General features: G+C 38.7%; 1 protein-coding gene across 2 annotated transcripts in view; it reads left to right on the top strand.

Annotated features, from left to right (window-relative positions):
- Nucleotides 1–11243, top strand: part of METAP1 (methionyl aminopeptidase 1) — a 61499-nt gene extending 50256 nt beyond the window's left edge. The window contains exons 10-11 of one of the 2 annotated variants that reach the window (XM_019415593.2): nucleotides 492–557; nucleotides 5108–11243. In XM_019415593.2, coding sequence (XP_019271138.1) covers nucleotides 492–557; nucleotides 5108–5271 — 230 coding nt within the window. In that variant the 3' untranslated portion in view covers nucleotides 5272–11243. Of the gene's footprint in view, nucleotides 1–491; nucleotides 558–3719; nucleotides 3876–5107 lie in introns of those variants that run through there. The other variant, XM_053901389.1, reaches the window with a different exon arrangement.
- The last annotated feature ends 1681 nt before the right edge of the window (nucleotides 11244–12924 follow it).

Here is a 12924-nt window from a genome sequence, read left to right as displayed (position 1 = left end):
GTGCCATTGTTTCTGTGGGCTGTGTGCCTGCTCCCCCCTCACCCCACATCCACACACCCGCCCAAAAGGTGCGAGGCTTCCGGTGTAATCTGGAACATCTGTTGTTTTCCTTTAAATATCTGGGTGAGTAATGGAACTTTGCTTGGTTGCGTGATTTCAACTCTACTCCTGGTATAACATAAATGGTGGTACTTTTCATAGAAGTGATAACTACATCTGAAATCACTTTGCAGACATCTCTGTGTTTTCCTAGAGAAAATAGAAGCAGACTAAAATATGCCTAGGACAGTATCTGCCCCACAGCAGGTGGATATCTGCAAAATACCTGTTTGTTGAATGATCCCCTTTAAGAAGGGGGAATTGGGAAAGGAGAGAGGAATTTAAGAATCACTGATAGAAATGTAAGTTGTGTACTCTGACAAGGGAGCTGTTCAACAGTATGCTGCTGGTTTTTAGCTGGGTTTTGAGAATTTTTTTTTCTTTAATTTCAGAAAATAAAGCAGTTGGAGTGATGAAGGCTGGCCATGTATTTACAATTGAGCCAATGATTTGTGAAGGTGAGAAAAAAGGATACTATAATGTTCTTGAATTGAATTTTAATTTACTTTTGGTCACTCATGATCGGATCAGTGGTCTGCTCTGTTTATTTTCTTTTTGGTTCATTTCCACTCCCAGTCGCATCTCAAGCTCAATTCAGTATCATGTAGAGAACTGAAAACTGTAAGGGCTGGCAAGAAAGCAGTGCTTTCTGTCTGGTAATTCTGCTGTCAGATGCTGAAGTACTTGAATCCCGGTCCCTTTCCATAAAAGATTCTGTCAAAAGGTGTGTTGTAATAACAGGAGCCTCCATTAAGCCTGTGTGGCTTTTTGATGGGTGTCCAGGGGGAGGGAAAAAGAAGTAGAGCCACTCACTTCGAGGCAGACACGGGTGTATGATTTGCTTCTCCACAACTTACAAGGTAGGTGCTATCCCCATCATACAGAAGAGCAAACTGATCCTTGACGCAGGTAAGTAACTCGTCTGAAGTCATCTAGCTAGTTACGTGGCAGCTGACTTAGACCAAACTCATGAGCTGTTCTGCCTGCTCAGGGTCTGCGCTCAGGTCATCAGGTGGCATTATTTAGCTCTTGTGGACAAAGCACAGCACAGACATACTTTACGCTGGCAGTTTTATGTCCTCACTGTCACTGTTCCCCGTGGCAGGCTCATAGCATTGATAAAGACCCAGTGTCATGATTAGAGCTTGTCGCTCAGATGGTCGGATATTCTCTTCACCTTTCTTCTCAGCCAGTCCTCTGTTGGGATTAGGGGACGCAGTGAGGCTATAGTAGTGGGGCTGGTGTGTCCTGGGGCCTACATTAAAGGATACCTCCTCTCTGGATCCTTCCGGTCTTTTTTATAACCTGATCTTGGCAGTGACATCCCATTACTTCTGTCAGATTGCCTTCCTTAGAAGTGAGTCACTAAATTCAGCCTACAGGCTGCCTTCTTATAACCTGATCCTTTGTTGCCTTTTCTGTAAAGTGGAATTACGGTCTTTAACCTGCCAGCTCCCCAGGGCAGCTATTAAGAATTGAGACGACTTACATTAGCACAAAATACCTTGTGTCCTTTTAAGGGCTGTAAACATGCAAGGTACTGTTTTTGTCGTTGTCATGGAATAAGAATTAAGTTCTGATCATGTGGAACCAGTCTGAGGGCGGGAGGTATATTAGCAGAAAAAAGCAAGACACTGAGAAGAAAGTGTAGTTTTGGTTACATACCTGTTTTCATTAACTGGCACCTGGTTGGTGAGACACAGTGTGGTATTTCCAAGAATAAGCAAATAACTTTTCATAGAGCCTGTTCAGATAATCATCATATTATAGCATACATACTTCAGTGTAACTCAGGCTAAATCCTAGCTCTGGAGTGGAAAGTTTCAAATCCAAAGAAGAATTTGAATTTTCTCAGAATAGGATCCAGATATGTTTGACTTGACATTGGTAAAGAACCTTTTGTAAGCAGTTCGCAGTAAAGTTAGATAAGTATTATGTCTTTAATCCAGTTGTGAAAAGGTTATTCATTACATAAGAAAATACCCAGTTATAGTCATCTTTACATGTTTGACAAAGCATGAATTAACTTTCTTTAAGCTACCTCATATTTTCTTTTTAGGCTGGGATTTAGTATTGTAAAAGTAGGTTACTTCACTGCAGTTTATATATGTGTTCTAGGATTTGTGTGAGTCAGTGAGACCTAATCTTTGGTAAAGATTACTCAAAATGAAGGCTGTATTGATTTTTTTTGACATCTAATTTGGAGACAAGAAAGTCTCTATAAACACACTTCTATAGTAGTATCCAGAATTGCATAACTTTCTCATTTTACCTCTGCCTCCCCTCCTTCTCTCTTTCTCTAGAGTGGTTTCTTTCACTGTCCTGGGGCTTTTTTCACTGTCCCTTTGTTTCCTTTCTCTTTTAGCCCCTCCCTATCTATTTTGCCTCATTCTAATTTTTTAAAATTCTCTCACCAATCCTATTTCTTTCTCTTAGCCCCTTTTTTTCTGGTTACTAGAGGAGTGTGGTCAAAAATTTCAGAGTAGAATCTCTTGTCACCATCTGTGTGCCTGCCATTTAAAAATCATATTAGAAATTAAATGCTATAGGGGCGCCCGGGTGGCTTACTCGATTAAGCGTCTGACTCTTGATTTTGGCTCAGGTCATGGTTCGTGACATCGAGTCCCATGTTAGGCTCTGTCCTGACAGAGAAGAGCCTGCTTGGGATTCTCTTCCTCTCTGTCTCTGCCCCTTCCCTGCTTGCATTCTTTCTCTCTCTCTGTCTCTCTCTTAAAAATAAATAAACATTTAAAAAAATGCTGTAATAAAAGTGTAAAAAGATGATTTCCTTTACAATACATATTGGCTGTAGTTTATGCCAAAGTTGTACCAGGAAAGAGCTAAATTTATTAATTCAATGTTTAACTCATAGTTCTATAATGAGCTGTATCAATATGTTTTCTAAAATGAAACCCAGTGCCTTTATTTTGGAAATACCATCTTGATTTGGTATTCGGGAGGCATAAAAAATGTGAAGTTGTAACACACCCAAGGAAATTTAAAATATCATCATTACTGGGGCGCCTGGGTGGCGCAGTCGGTTGAGCGTCCGACTTCAGCTCAGGTCATGATCTCACAGTTTGTGAGTTCAAGCCCCGCATCAGGCTCTGTGCTGACAGCTCGGAGCCTGGAGCCTACTTCGGATTCTGTGTCTCCCTCTCTCTCTACCCCTCCCCTGCTCATACTCTGTCTCTCTCTCTCTGAAAAATGAATAAACTTAAAAAAAAATTAAAAAAAAAAAAATATCATCATTACTTCATTGGACTAAAAACCAAAATGAAGTTGGAGGAAAAACTAAAACAGTTGAAGTATAAATAGGAGTATTATTATTGTTATTATTACTGAGGTATAATTGATGTACAATATTGTATTAGTTCTAGGTATAGATTAAATATACTGATTTGACAGTACTATGTATTACCCGGTGCTTATCGTGATAACTGTAGTCACCACCTCTCAATTTTATTGACTATATTCTCTATGCTCTACTTTTCATTTCTGTGATTTCTTTATTTTATAACTGGAAGTTTGTACCTCTTAATTCCCTAATTTCACGCCCCCCCCACCCCTCCCCATATACCTCCCTTCTGGCAACCACTTGCTTGTTCTCTCTATTTAAGAGTCTTTCGCAGGGGTACCTGGGTGGCTCAGTCAATTAAGCATCTGACTTTGGCTCAAGTCATGATCTCACAGTTCGTGAGTTCCAGCCCCGCATGAGGCTCTGTGCTAACAGCTCAGAGCAGCCTGGAGCCTGTTTCAGATGTGTCTTCCTCTCTCTCTGTCCCTCCCCTGCTCGCTGTCTGTCTCTGTCTCAAAAATAAATAAATGTTAAAAAAAAAAATTTAAGAGTCTGATTGTTCATTGGTTTTGTTTTTTAAGTTCTACATGTAAGTGAAATCATAAGAGTATTTGTCTTTTTCTGTCTAACTTATTTCACTTAGCATAATACCCTCTAGGTCCATCCATGTTGTCGCAAATGGCATGATCTCACCCTTTTTCATGGCTGTGTAATACTTTGTTGTGTGTGCATGCCGTACCTTCTTCATCCATTCATCTATCAGTGGACGCTTGAGAGTTGCTTCCACATCTTGGCTACTCTGCATAATGCTGCAGTAAACATAGGGGTGCATATATCTTTTTGAAGGAGTGTTTTTGTTTTCTTTGGGTAACTTCCTAGTAATGGAAATACTGGATTGTGTGGTAATTCTATTTTTAATTTTTCTCACAGTGGCCGCACCGGTTTACACTAGCAGTCCACAAGGGTTCCCTTTTTCTCTACTTCCTCACCAACCAACACAGGTTATTGCCTGTTGTGAGGTGATAATCTCATTGTAGTTTTGATTTGTAGCTCCCTGATTATTAGTGATGTTGAGTATCTTTTCATGTGTCTGTTAGGTGCCTTATGTCTGCTTTGGAAAAATGTTCAGGTCCTCTCCTCATTTTTCATTGGATTCTTTGTTTTTGGTGTTGAGGTATATATACATTCTTTATGTATTTGGATATTAACCCCTTATCAGATCTATCATTTGCAGATATCTTTTTGCATTCGGTAGGTTGCCTTCTGTTTTGTTGATGGTGTCTTTTGCTGTGCAAATGCTTTTTATTTTTGATGTAGTCCCGATAGTTTATTTTTGCTTTTGTTTTCCTTGCCTCGGGAGACAGATTTATAAATATGTTGGTGAGGCTGATGTCCAAGAGATTACTCTGCCTGTTTTCTTTAAGGAGTTCCATGGAATTCCAAGTCTTTAATTTTGAGTTTATTTTTGTGTGTTGTGTATTTTGCTTACTATGTAAGCAAGTGGTGCAGTTTCATTCTTTTTTTTTCCAGTTTCATTCTTTTGAATGTAGCTGCCTACCATTTGTAAATTGGAGTCTTAATAGTGAATTTTCTAATTGGCTTCTGTAATATCCAAGGATATAGGACTATATGCAAATACACTTATCTAGAGAGTTTGTTTAGAAAACTGAGCGATAGAATTAAGAAATTGTTTTTGTTTGTTTGTTTAAGGTGGATGGCAGGATGAAACCTGGCCAGACGGTTGGACCGCCGTGACGAGAGACGGAAAGCGGTCTGCTCAGTTTGAGCACACCCTGCTGGTCACGGACACTGGCTGTGAAATCCTGACCCGGCGACTTGATAGCACGCGGCCTCACTTCATGTCCCAATTTTAATTTCTCCCGAGATGGCACATCTCAGTAATACCTTCTGGCTGTACTATGCATTTTATTGAGAGTACAGAATGGAAGAGGAGATTTTTATTACGTGTTTTGTTTTGACTATAGATAAGGAAGACTACAGCATTGGATGTGTGTCCTCAAGAACTTGACTTGGGTCTGAAAAAGCTGAGAAGAATAAAAGAAACATTCTCAACTCTTTTCAGTATTTCCCTCTCCCTCCAGAAATCTCTGCACCCCTGTTTTCTCACTTGGCCTTTGAGCACTTTTTACGTAAACCTGCTTCTAGTTGCTTTTATCACTGCCACAACTGGGCCAGTAAGAGCCAGCTGCTCTTCAGGTGAATGTGGAAGATGAGAATCCTTGAAACTTTAGCAACATATGTTGTTCCAGATTTTTTTTATTATATATGTATGGAAATATATATGTATACATTTTAAATTCCATGTATGTAATTCCTGAACACTATATGACCTGGGTTTGTGTTAATTCTGCCCTGACAGTGCTATATGCTGTCATAAATGGACCCATTGTTTGCAGTGATTTATTTCCCAGTTGGGAATTTGGCCTCCTCCTTCCCCATGCTACTTATTTACCCTTGTAATTGTGTGTAAGGAAGCACTCGGTCAGTGAGACTTCCTCTCCAGTGTGGACTCTGTCAGTGAATGGTTGTGGCAAAATTCACTTTGGAAAAGGGTTGTCACGTTTTAAAAACATCTAGTTTCTGGCAAAAATAGCCATGCTTCATATGATAGCTGGCTGTTTCAGAGCATGAGCGTTTTGTGATACATTGCTCTTTCAGACCTCTTTCTGGTCGAAATGGGAGGGAAAAAGCTCCCTTTCTTCCCCTCTATTTTATTTCAAGGGCAAACCTTGGAGATATTCAGAGAAGGGTGAATGGTTGCACTGTGGAGGTTGATGGGAAGAGACAGTTCTGAAATCTTTTTGGCAGTGAGCAGAGTAAGTCAGGTGGGCTGTTAGCTTCTGACATTTAGTAAACCTGGTAGTGATGAGAAAGGAACTTCTTTGAAGATTGTACTGTTCCCTTGCAGTAGAGATGCAGCTGTCCGTGGTGTGTTGAAAACACACTTTACCTTGACATGGTTGGGAACCTCATTAGAAATGACCCCAGCTGCCCAATATCTTTGTTCCTTTCAGTAGTTCAGTCCAAATGGAAGTGTATCCAGGGAACACGTATCAGATCAAAGTCGTTGTCATTGGAGTGTACTTGATTACTGGGTATCTGGTAACTTTCTTGTAAGATAATTTGATACCACTGACATGTTATATGAGAACATCTTTCCCAGAGTGCCTCAGACCTTTATTGCTTTAAAAGAATTATGATAATGTTTTCATTACTTTTATTATTTTAATGATTTAGTGAAGTGACTGAATCTGGTATAGACTTTTGGGGGTATGTGTGTGAAATTTTTTATCAAACTGTAATATTTGTGAATGGAATGCCTTGCAATATGAATGTTAATATAATGTGTAAAGGGAGATTAAAAGTTTGAACGATTATCCCCTCCCCCCCCCCCCCCCCCCCCCCGTGTAGTTATTAACTTTGCTGCATTTGTTTGGGGTTTCAGAGGGAAGTGGCGGGAGTAGGGTGGCTGATTTCACAATCTAAAATAAACTCATGACCATTTGAGTGAAGAGTTTTTTGAGTTTAACAACTACATAATTCCAGTACTGTGTTTAGTTCACCAGACCCTATCAGCAGTATTTGAGATGCAACCATAGTTTTGAGAGCTTTCAAGACAGAATGCTGAATATTTAGGGAATCATTTTAGGTACTGATGGTGGAATTAACAGTGTGGGCTTCTTTGATATCTATCATTAGAATATAAGCTCGAGGAAAAAATATCTTGATAGGATAATTTTTTTGTAAAAAGGTTAACATTGGTGATGATGCTTTTTTCGGTTTGGTAGATTTCAAAACAGTATGGGCTCTAGTCTAATTGTATATATCTAATTTAAAATGTTTATTAGATGAGAAAGCTTCACGTTTCATTATTCTGCCAACTTTTCAGAGTGTATTAACTTTTTATTTTTTGTGTCAACTTAATTTTTTTAATGTTTGTTTATTTTTGAGAGAGAGCATGAGCTGGGAAGAGCAGAGAGAGGGAGACACAGAATCCAAAGCAGGCTCCAGGCTCTGAGCTGTCAGCACAGAACCCGGTGCGGGGCTTGAACTCCTGAGCTGTGAGATCATGACCTGAGCCGAAGTCGGATGCCAAACCGATTGAGCCACCCAGGCACCCCTTGTGTCAGCTTTTAAAGTAATACATACAGTTTTTCCTGCCAGTCCTTCAGCCCCCTTGGAATTATAATTTAGAAGCAGGGAAACATTTGCCTTTAAATTTTATGTCTTTTGCTGATGTAGTCGATTAAGGTACATTAGGACCCATTCACTGACACTTTAATACCACTTGCCACGGGTCGAAATTTAATAGGAGGTTGAGGAATTTGTCCTCTTACCTTGATTCTTTTGTCCTATAACTACTATTTTTTTCTTTGTGTTTGGTTAATATTGCAGGCATGGTGCTTTACTTTTTGCTAAGGCCCCCAGAATGCACCCTCATGGTATCTGTAAGCTGTTTTTTTCAAAAAAAAAAAAAAAAAAAAAAAAAAAAAAAAAAAAAGTTTTTTACTTCCAACTTTGCATTTTGAAAATTTTCAGATTTACAAAAAAGTTGAAAGTATAGTACAAGGAAATGATCATATACCCTTTATCTGTATTCAGCGATCATTACTTTGCCACATCTCTCTCTTAAGCACCTTCCTTTTGAAACAAATGGCATCATACTTCACATTATTATTGCAGCTTGTCTGTTAAGATGTAAGGACATTTCTTACTGATCATAGTACCACACCCAAGGAATTTAACATTGATACAGAATTATCTAATGTATAGTATATACTCAAATGTGAGTCTCAATTTTTTTCCAAATGTTCTTTAAAGCTTCTCTCTTTTCTAAATCCAGGATCTAGACCCATGCATTTGGTTGTCCTGTATCTGTAGTCTTATTTACTCTAGAACAATCCTACTTTTTTAGTGCTTTATGAAATTGACACTTAATAAAGCAGGCCAGTTAGCTTATAAATTTCTGTATTTCTCTGGGAGTTTCTCATGAGAAATTTCAAGATAAATATTTTGGCAGAAGACTCTACTGATGGTATGTGGTATGTCTCATTCGTTGTGTCACATCACATCAGGAGACACAATGTTACTGTCACATTATTGCCAATATAAGTTTGATCACTTGCTTTGTCAGATCTTTCCATTTTAAGAATAGTTTTCTTTTCTTTAAAAAAATTTTTTTTAACGTTTTATTTTTGAGACAGAGAGAGAGCGAGCATGAATGGGGGAGGGTCAGAGAGAGGGAGACACAGAATCTGAAACAGGCTCCAGGCTCTGAGCTGTCAGCACAGAGCCCGACGCGGGGCTCGAACTCACGGACCGCGAGATCGTGACCTGAGCCGAAGTCGGACGCTTAACCGACCGAGCCACCCAGGCGCCCCTAGAATAGTTTTCTTTTCTGAAGCAAATAATCTGGGAGGAGATACTTGAAGACCATTTGGATATTCTTTTCACTCAATGGTATTAACGTGCACTGATAATCCTTGCCAGAATCCATTATTTTATTACATTGGTGGCTGCAAATTGAGACTGAAATCTAGCATTCCATTTACATTTTATTAGCTGGCACCCTTTTACAAAGAAGCATTTTCCCCCCTCCTTTTTTTTACTCACGGTCGTTGAGTGTTGTCAATGTGGGCTCATCAATTCTTAAAAATTCTATTTAATTACTGTAATTGTCCCAAATTTGGCCAGCAGAAGCACCTTTAAGCTTATTCATGTGTCATTGTGACCTGCGCCTATCAGTCTTTGAACGCTTTCTTTTTGCTGTAGCAAGATGTTGTAAGTTTATTGTACAGCTTTCCTGTCTCACACTGGGACAGGCTGTTCCTCCAAGGAGCCCTCGTTCCTTTTCATGGGGAATGGTATTTGGAAATGAGGATCTGGGTGCTACTGGGTGTCCTTGTTGCCAGGCACTTTCAGGGAACAGAGCCAGGAAATGTACTTTTTATAAATCATGAATTCGTTCTGATACTTTCAAATCTAACACTAATCTTCCTCATCTTTTTCTGTTTCATATTTATATCTGCGTTATCCCATGGTGAGAACTTTGGTTCTGAACAGCATTAATATTTATTTGCTGGATTCTGTAAGACATGTAAAATTTAGAATTACTGTATCAAAATCACTACCAACAGTGAACTTAAGTGCAAAATTTGTGATTCTTGAAACCTGTCTCACTAAGGGAGTATAGATTATTGGTTTGTTACTTGAAGTAATTTTATTCCTACTGTATCCTAAATTTCATAAACTGTGAGCTCCTTTTTGACAATACAGTGCATCTTGGGGGCAAAAGGTACAGTAAGAGGAATGGGAAGGATAGTGATCTGGGAGTTAGAAGTATTGGAAAGGTTTGAGATAGTGTGGTAAGATTCTGTCTACATTTGGTGTTTGACCTCTACCAAACTCTGGAGCTATAAGAGGAGCACATGATACCACTTTGTAATGTAGATGTGTGGCCCATTTTCCAGTAGAGAAAAACATCTGGGCATTATTGTCTTAGCAACAGATTGTTTCACAATGTAGGCTACATTATGCTAATACCCTAAAAGTTATTAATGTGTTGTTTCATTTTAAAAATGAACACCCAAGGAAAGGTTAGCTTAGCACAGGCTCCCCCACGTTTGAACCCTGAGGAGCAAGCAGCCTCTGGTGGCAGCCTCTCCTTTACCTCTTCTTCCTTTTGGTGCTAAGTATGAAAAAGAAAAATAGCACTTTGTATTTGGTTATTTTGAGAAAAAGAAAGCAGGAAATAAGGTGGCCTTGGCTGCCTCTCATCATTTTGGGGACTGTGGAGGAGCAAAAACACAGCTGTCGGTCTATAGCAATTCTGTGGTTATATTGCAAAATGTGTCAATGCTGGGGTCTTAGCAAACTGTGCCAATAAGTCCAGTGGAGCAGTGAAGAAGGCTTCCTGGAAAGGTATCAGTGATATGTTTGTTACGGCTCAAAGTCTTCTGGTAATTATTTTTTACTGATGTCTAGAACGTTTTTACCATTGTAAAACTTTTAGTAGAGGCATCGCTTACATCTCCTGGGTGCTTAGCCCTTTTCATGTTACCTCGGCCTCCTCACCTCACCCTCAAGAACAAACGTGCTAATACTTTTCCAAAACTTGTAGGTACATTTGTATTTTCGTGTCATGAGAAGAGCACAGGACCAACAGTCAGGACCCCAGGGCTCTGATTTCTCCAGTTTTTTATTTGGTTGCAAGACTAGGACAAATCCCTATACTTATCTATGGAGAGACCTATTTGTGGAATGATACCATTAGCAACTATTTTATTCTATATATAATGTGACTATAAAGCAAATTTATTTCAGTAGTTGGGTCAGGGGTCAACAGAAAATTCAGGCCGGAATTTTTACTTTATTAGTCAATCTGATTCTGAGGAAACAAAATAGCCAAGGATAAGAACTTTTAGTCTGAAGATCTATGTTAGAGAAAGAGCAATAGATACTTACTTTAAAGCACATTTTCACTGTTTATGTTGCTTAATATATCCTGGTTTAATATATCCAGCTTCAGTCCATTTTTAAACTGGAGGTAGTTGACTAGCACTCCTTTCTTGAAAGGGGCTTGTGCAAATTTATCTCATCACAAGGAATTCTGATATGATGTCCACTTTGATAAAAATCAGTCCACCTTTTAAAAACCATCCCACCTACTTAGTGCCCATAAAGTTCCACCAAAAGAAATTTGTATAATGGAGGACTTTGTATGGCCCTGTTCACTTTGTAGTTGTTTCTTTAAAGACATGATTCCCTTAGTTCTATGCATTTATTATCTAAATATCTCTTTAAATATAATAAAATGTTCTCCAAATGTGTTTGTGGTATACTTTTTTCTAAAGGGTATTTGCTGACAATCCAATCTGGCATGTGTATTGAAACAAAATTGGCTCAATCTACAGTTGTTTTTTTTTTTCCTGGGTCACACAGTGTCTCTAGGCCCAAAGAATTGTCAGTTACTTTAGGACTTTGATCACCAGCCTAATTGGCAGATTGGTAGCCAGGCAGAAAATGTTCTGAAGCATTCTTTGCATGGGAAACATGTTCCCTCTTTTCCAAATCAAAACACGTTTTGAGAATTTACTGACTATAAGTTTGCATTCAAATGGGATAAATGGAAAGAAATAGCATTATGTATATTTTTTGGAGTGTTTTTTGTTTGATGTAAGTTGTACACACATGAATGGTTCACTGTGACAGTTTGGGATGTAATGCAGTTTTTCCATCTCCGTCCCCCCAAACCTCATCACTCCCTAGGTTCCTACTTTATATGTTAGTTCTCTGCATGTAATAAGAACTTGTTCCCAGACATGTCTGCAAATGGACTGTCTTACTCCAGTGAACATCAGTCAGGTTAAACAGAATAGCACAATATGCAAGCAAGATTTGAAAAGTGCTAACTAGGTACAGGAAAAATTTTCAGTAAAAAGTTGCTTAAAATTAGTTCCTAATACTGTAAAATTTTAGGTACTTAAGTTAAAAATACATTTTACTAACTTTCATGAAGTATATAGTGGGTTAGCCATTGTGTGTTAAAATTATGTATCTGTCCAAGAAAGCAGTTTAAAGATACTTAAATTCCCAACAATACTTTTCAGGTGGTAGACCTCCTAACTTTGGATAACCAGGATAGGCTTGCTGATGTGCATATAGTGAGTAGCTTTTAGCCCTGTTTTATCTATACTTTCTTCCAAAAACTGTATATGCTATTTCTTCCAAAAACAAAAACATTATACACAACATCCTAGGTGCCATCCAAGAGGATATATTAAAAGGATCTTGAAAAGGCTTTATAGTCCCATGATCCAAGAATCTTTATAGTAAGGATCATATAAACTTAACTCCCTCATTGGCCAGCTACAAAAGTTGGAGTTACATTGTTTTGATATTTTATTATTTTTTAAAAATAAAGCAATCATTTTTAAGGTTTTGTTGTTAATTTGAGAGAGACAGAGACAGAGTGAGTCAGGGAGGGGCAGAGGGAGACTCCGAAGCAGGCTTCACGCTGCTAGCACAGAGCCTGATGCGAGGCTTGAACTCATGAAGCTATGAGGTATGACCTGAGCCAAAACCAAGAGTCAGATGCTTAACTGACGGAGCCATCCAGGTGCCCCCATTATTTTATGTTAAAACGGCTTTACTTTTTCATGTAGGTGGGCATAAAAATGCCATCTCATTCGTGTATATACCTCATATATGAGAAGAAAACTAATGATGGAAAAAACTTTTTAGAGAATTATTAGCTCTCCTACATTATCACACTACTTGTCCATTTTCTTAGTGTGATTGCTCAAGGTGACAGATTTTGTTCCTGGAAGGCTAAGGCTAAAAAACAGTTAAAAGCCTATTTCCAGAGCTTTGGTAGAAGCTAGTTTTAATTTTTTCTTCCAGTTTTCTCAGAACAATAATTTGGGGCCATTTGGACCCCTAGTGCATCTCCAGCCCCCAAGGTAAAATGGGAGAGAAGCTAGGTTGCAATACCTGGTTCTACAAAT

Source organism: Panthera pardus, unplaced genomic scaffold, assembly GCF_024362965.1.
Source record: "Panthera pardus isolate Hobbes unplaced genomic scaffold, ASM2436296v1 HiC_scaffold_13, whole genome shotgun sequence".
NCBI classification, from domain to species: domain Eukaryota; kingdom Metazoa; phylum Chordata; class Mammalia; order Carnivora; family Felidae; genus Panthera; species Panthera pardus.
Note: the sequence above shows the minus strand (reverse complement) of the source record. Positions and strands in the feature narration are given on the sequence as shown.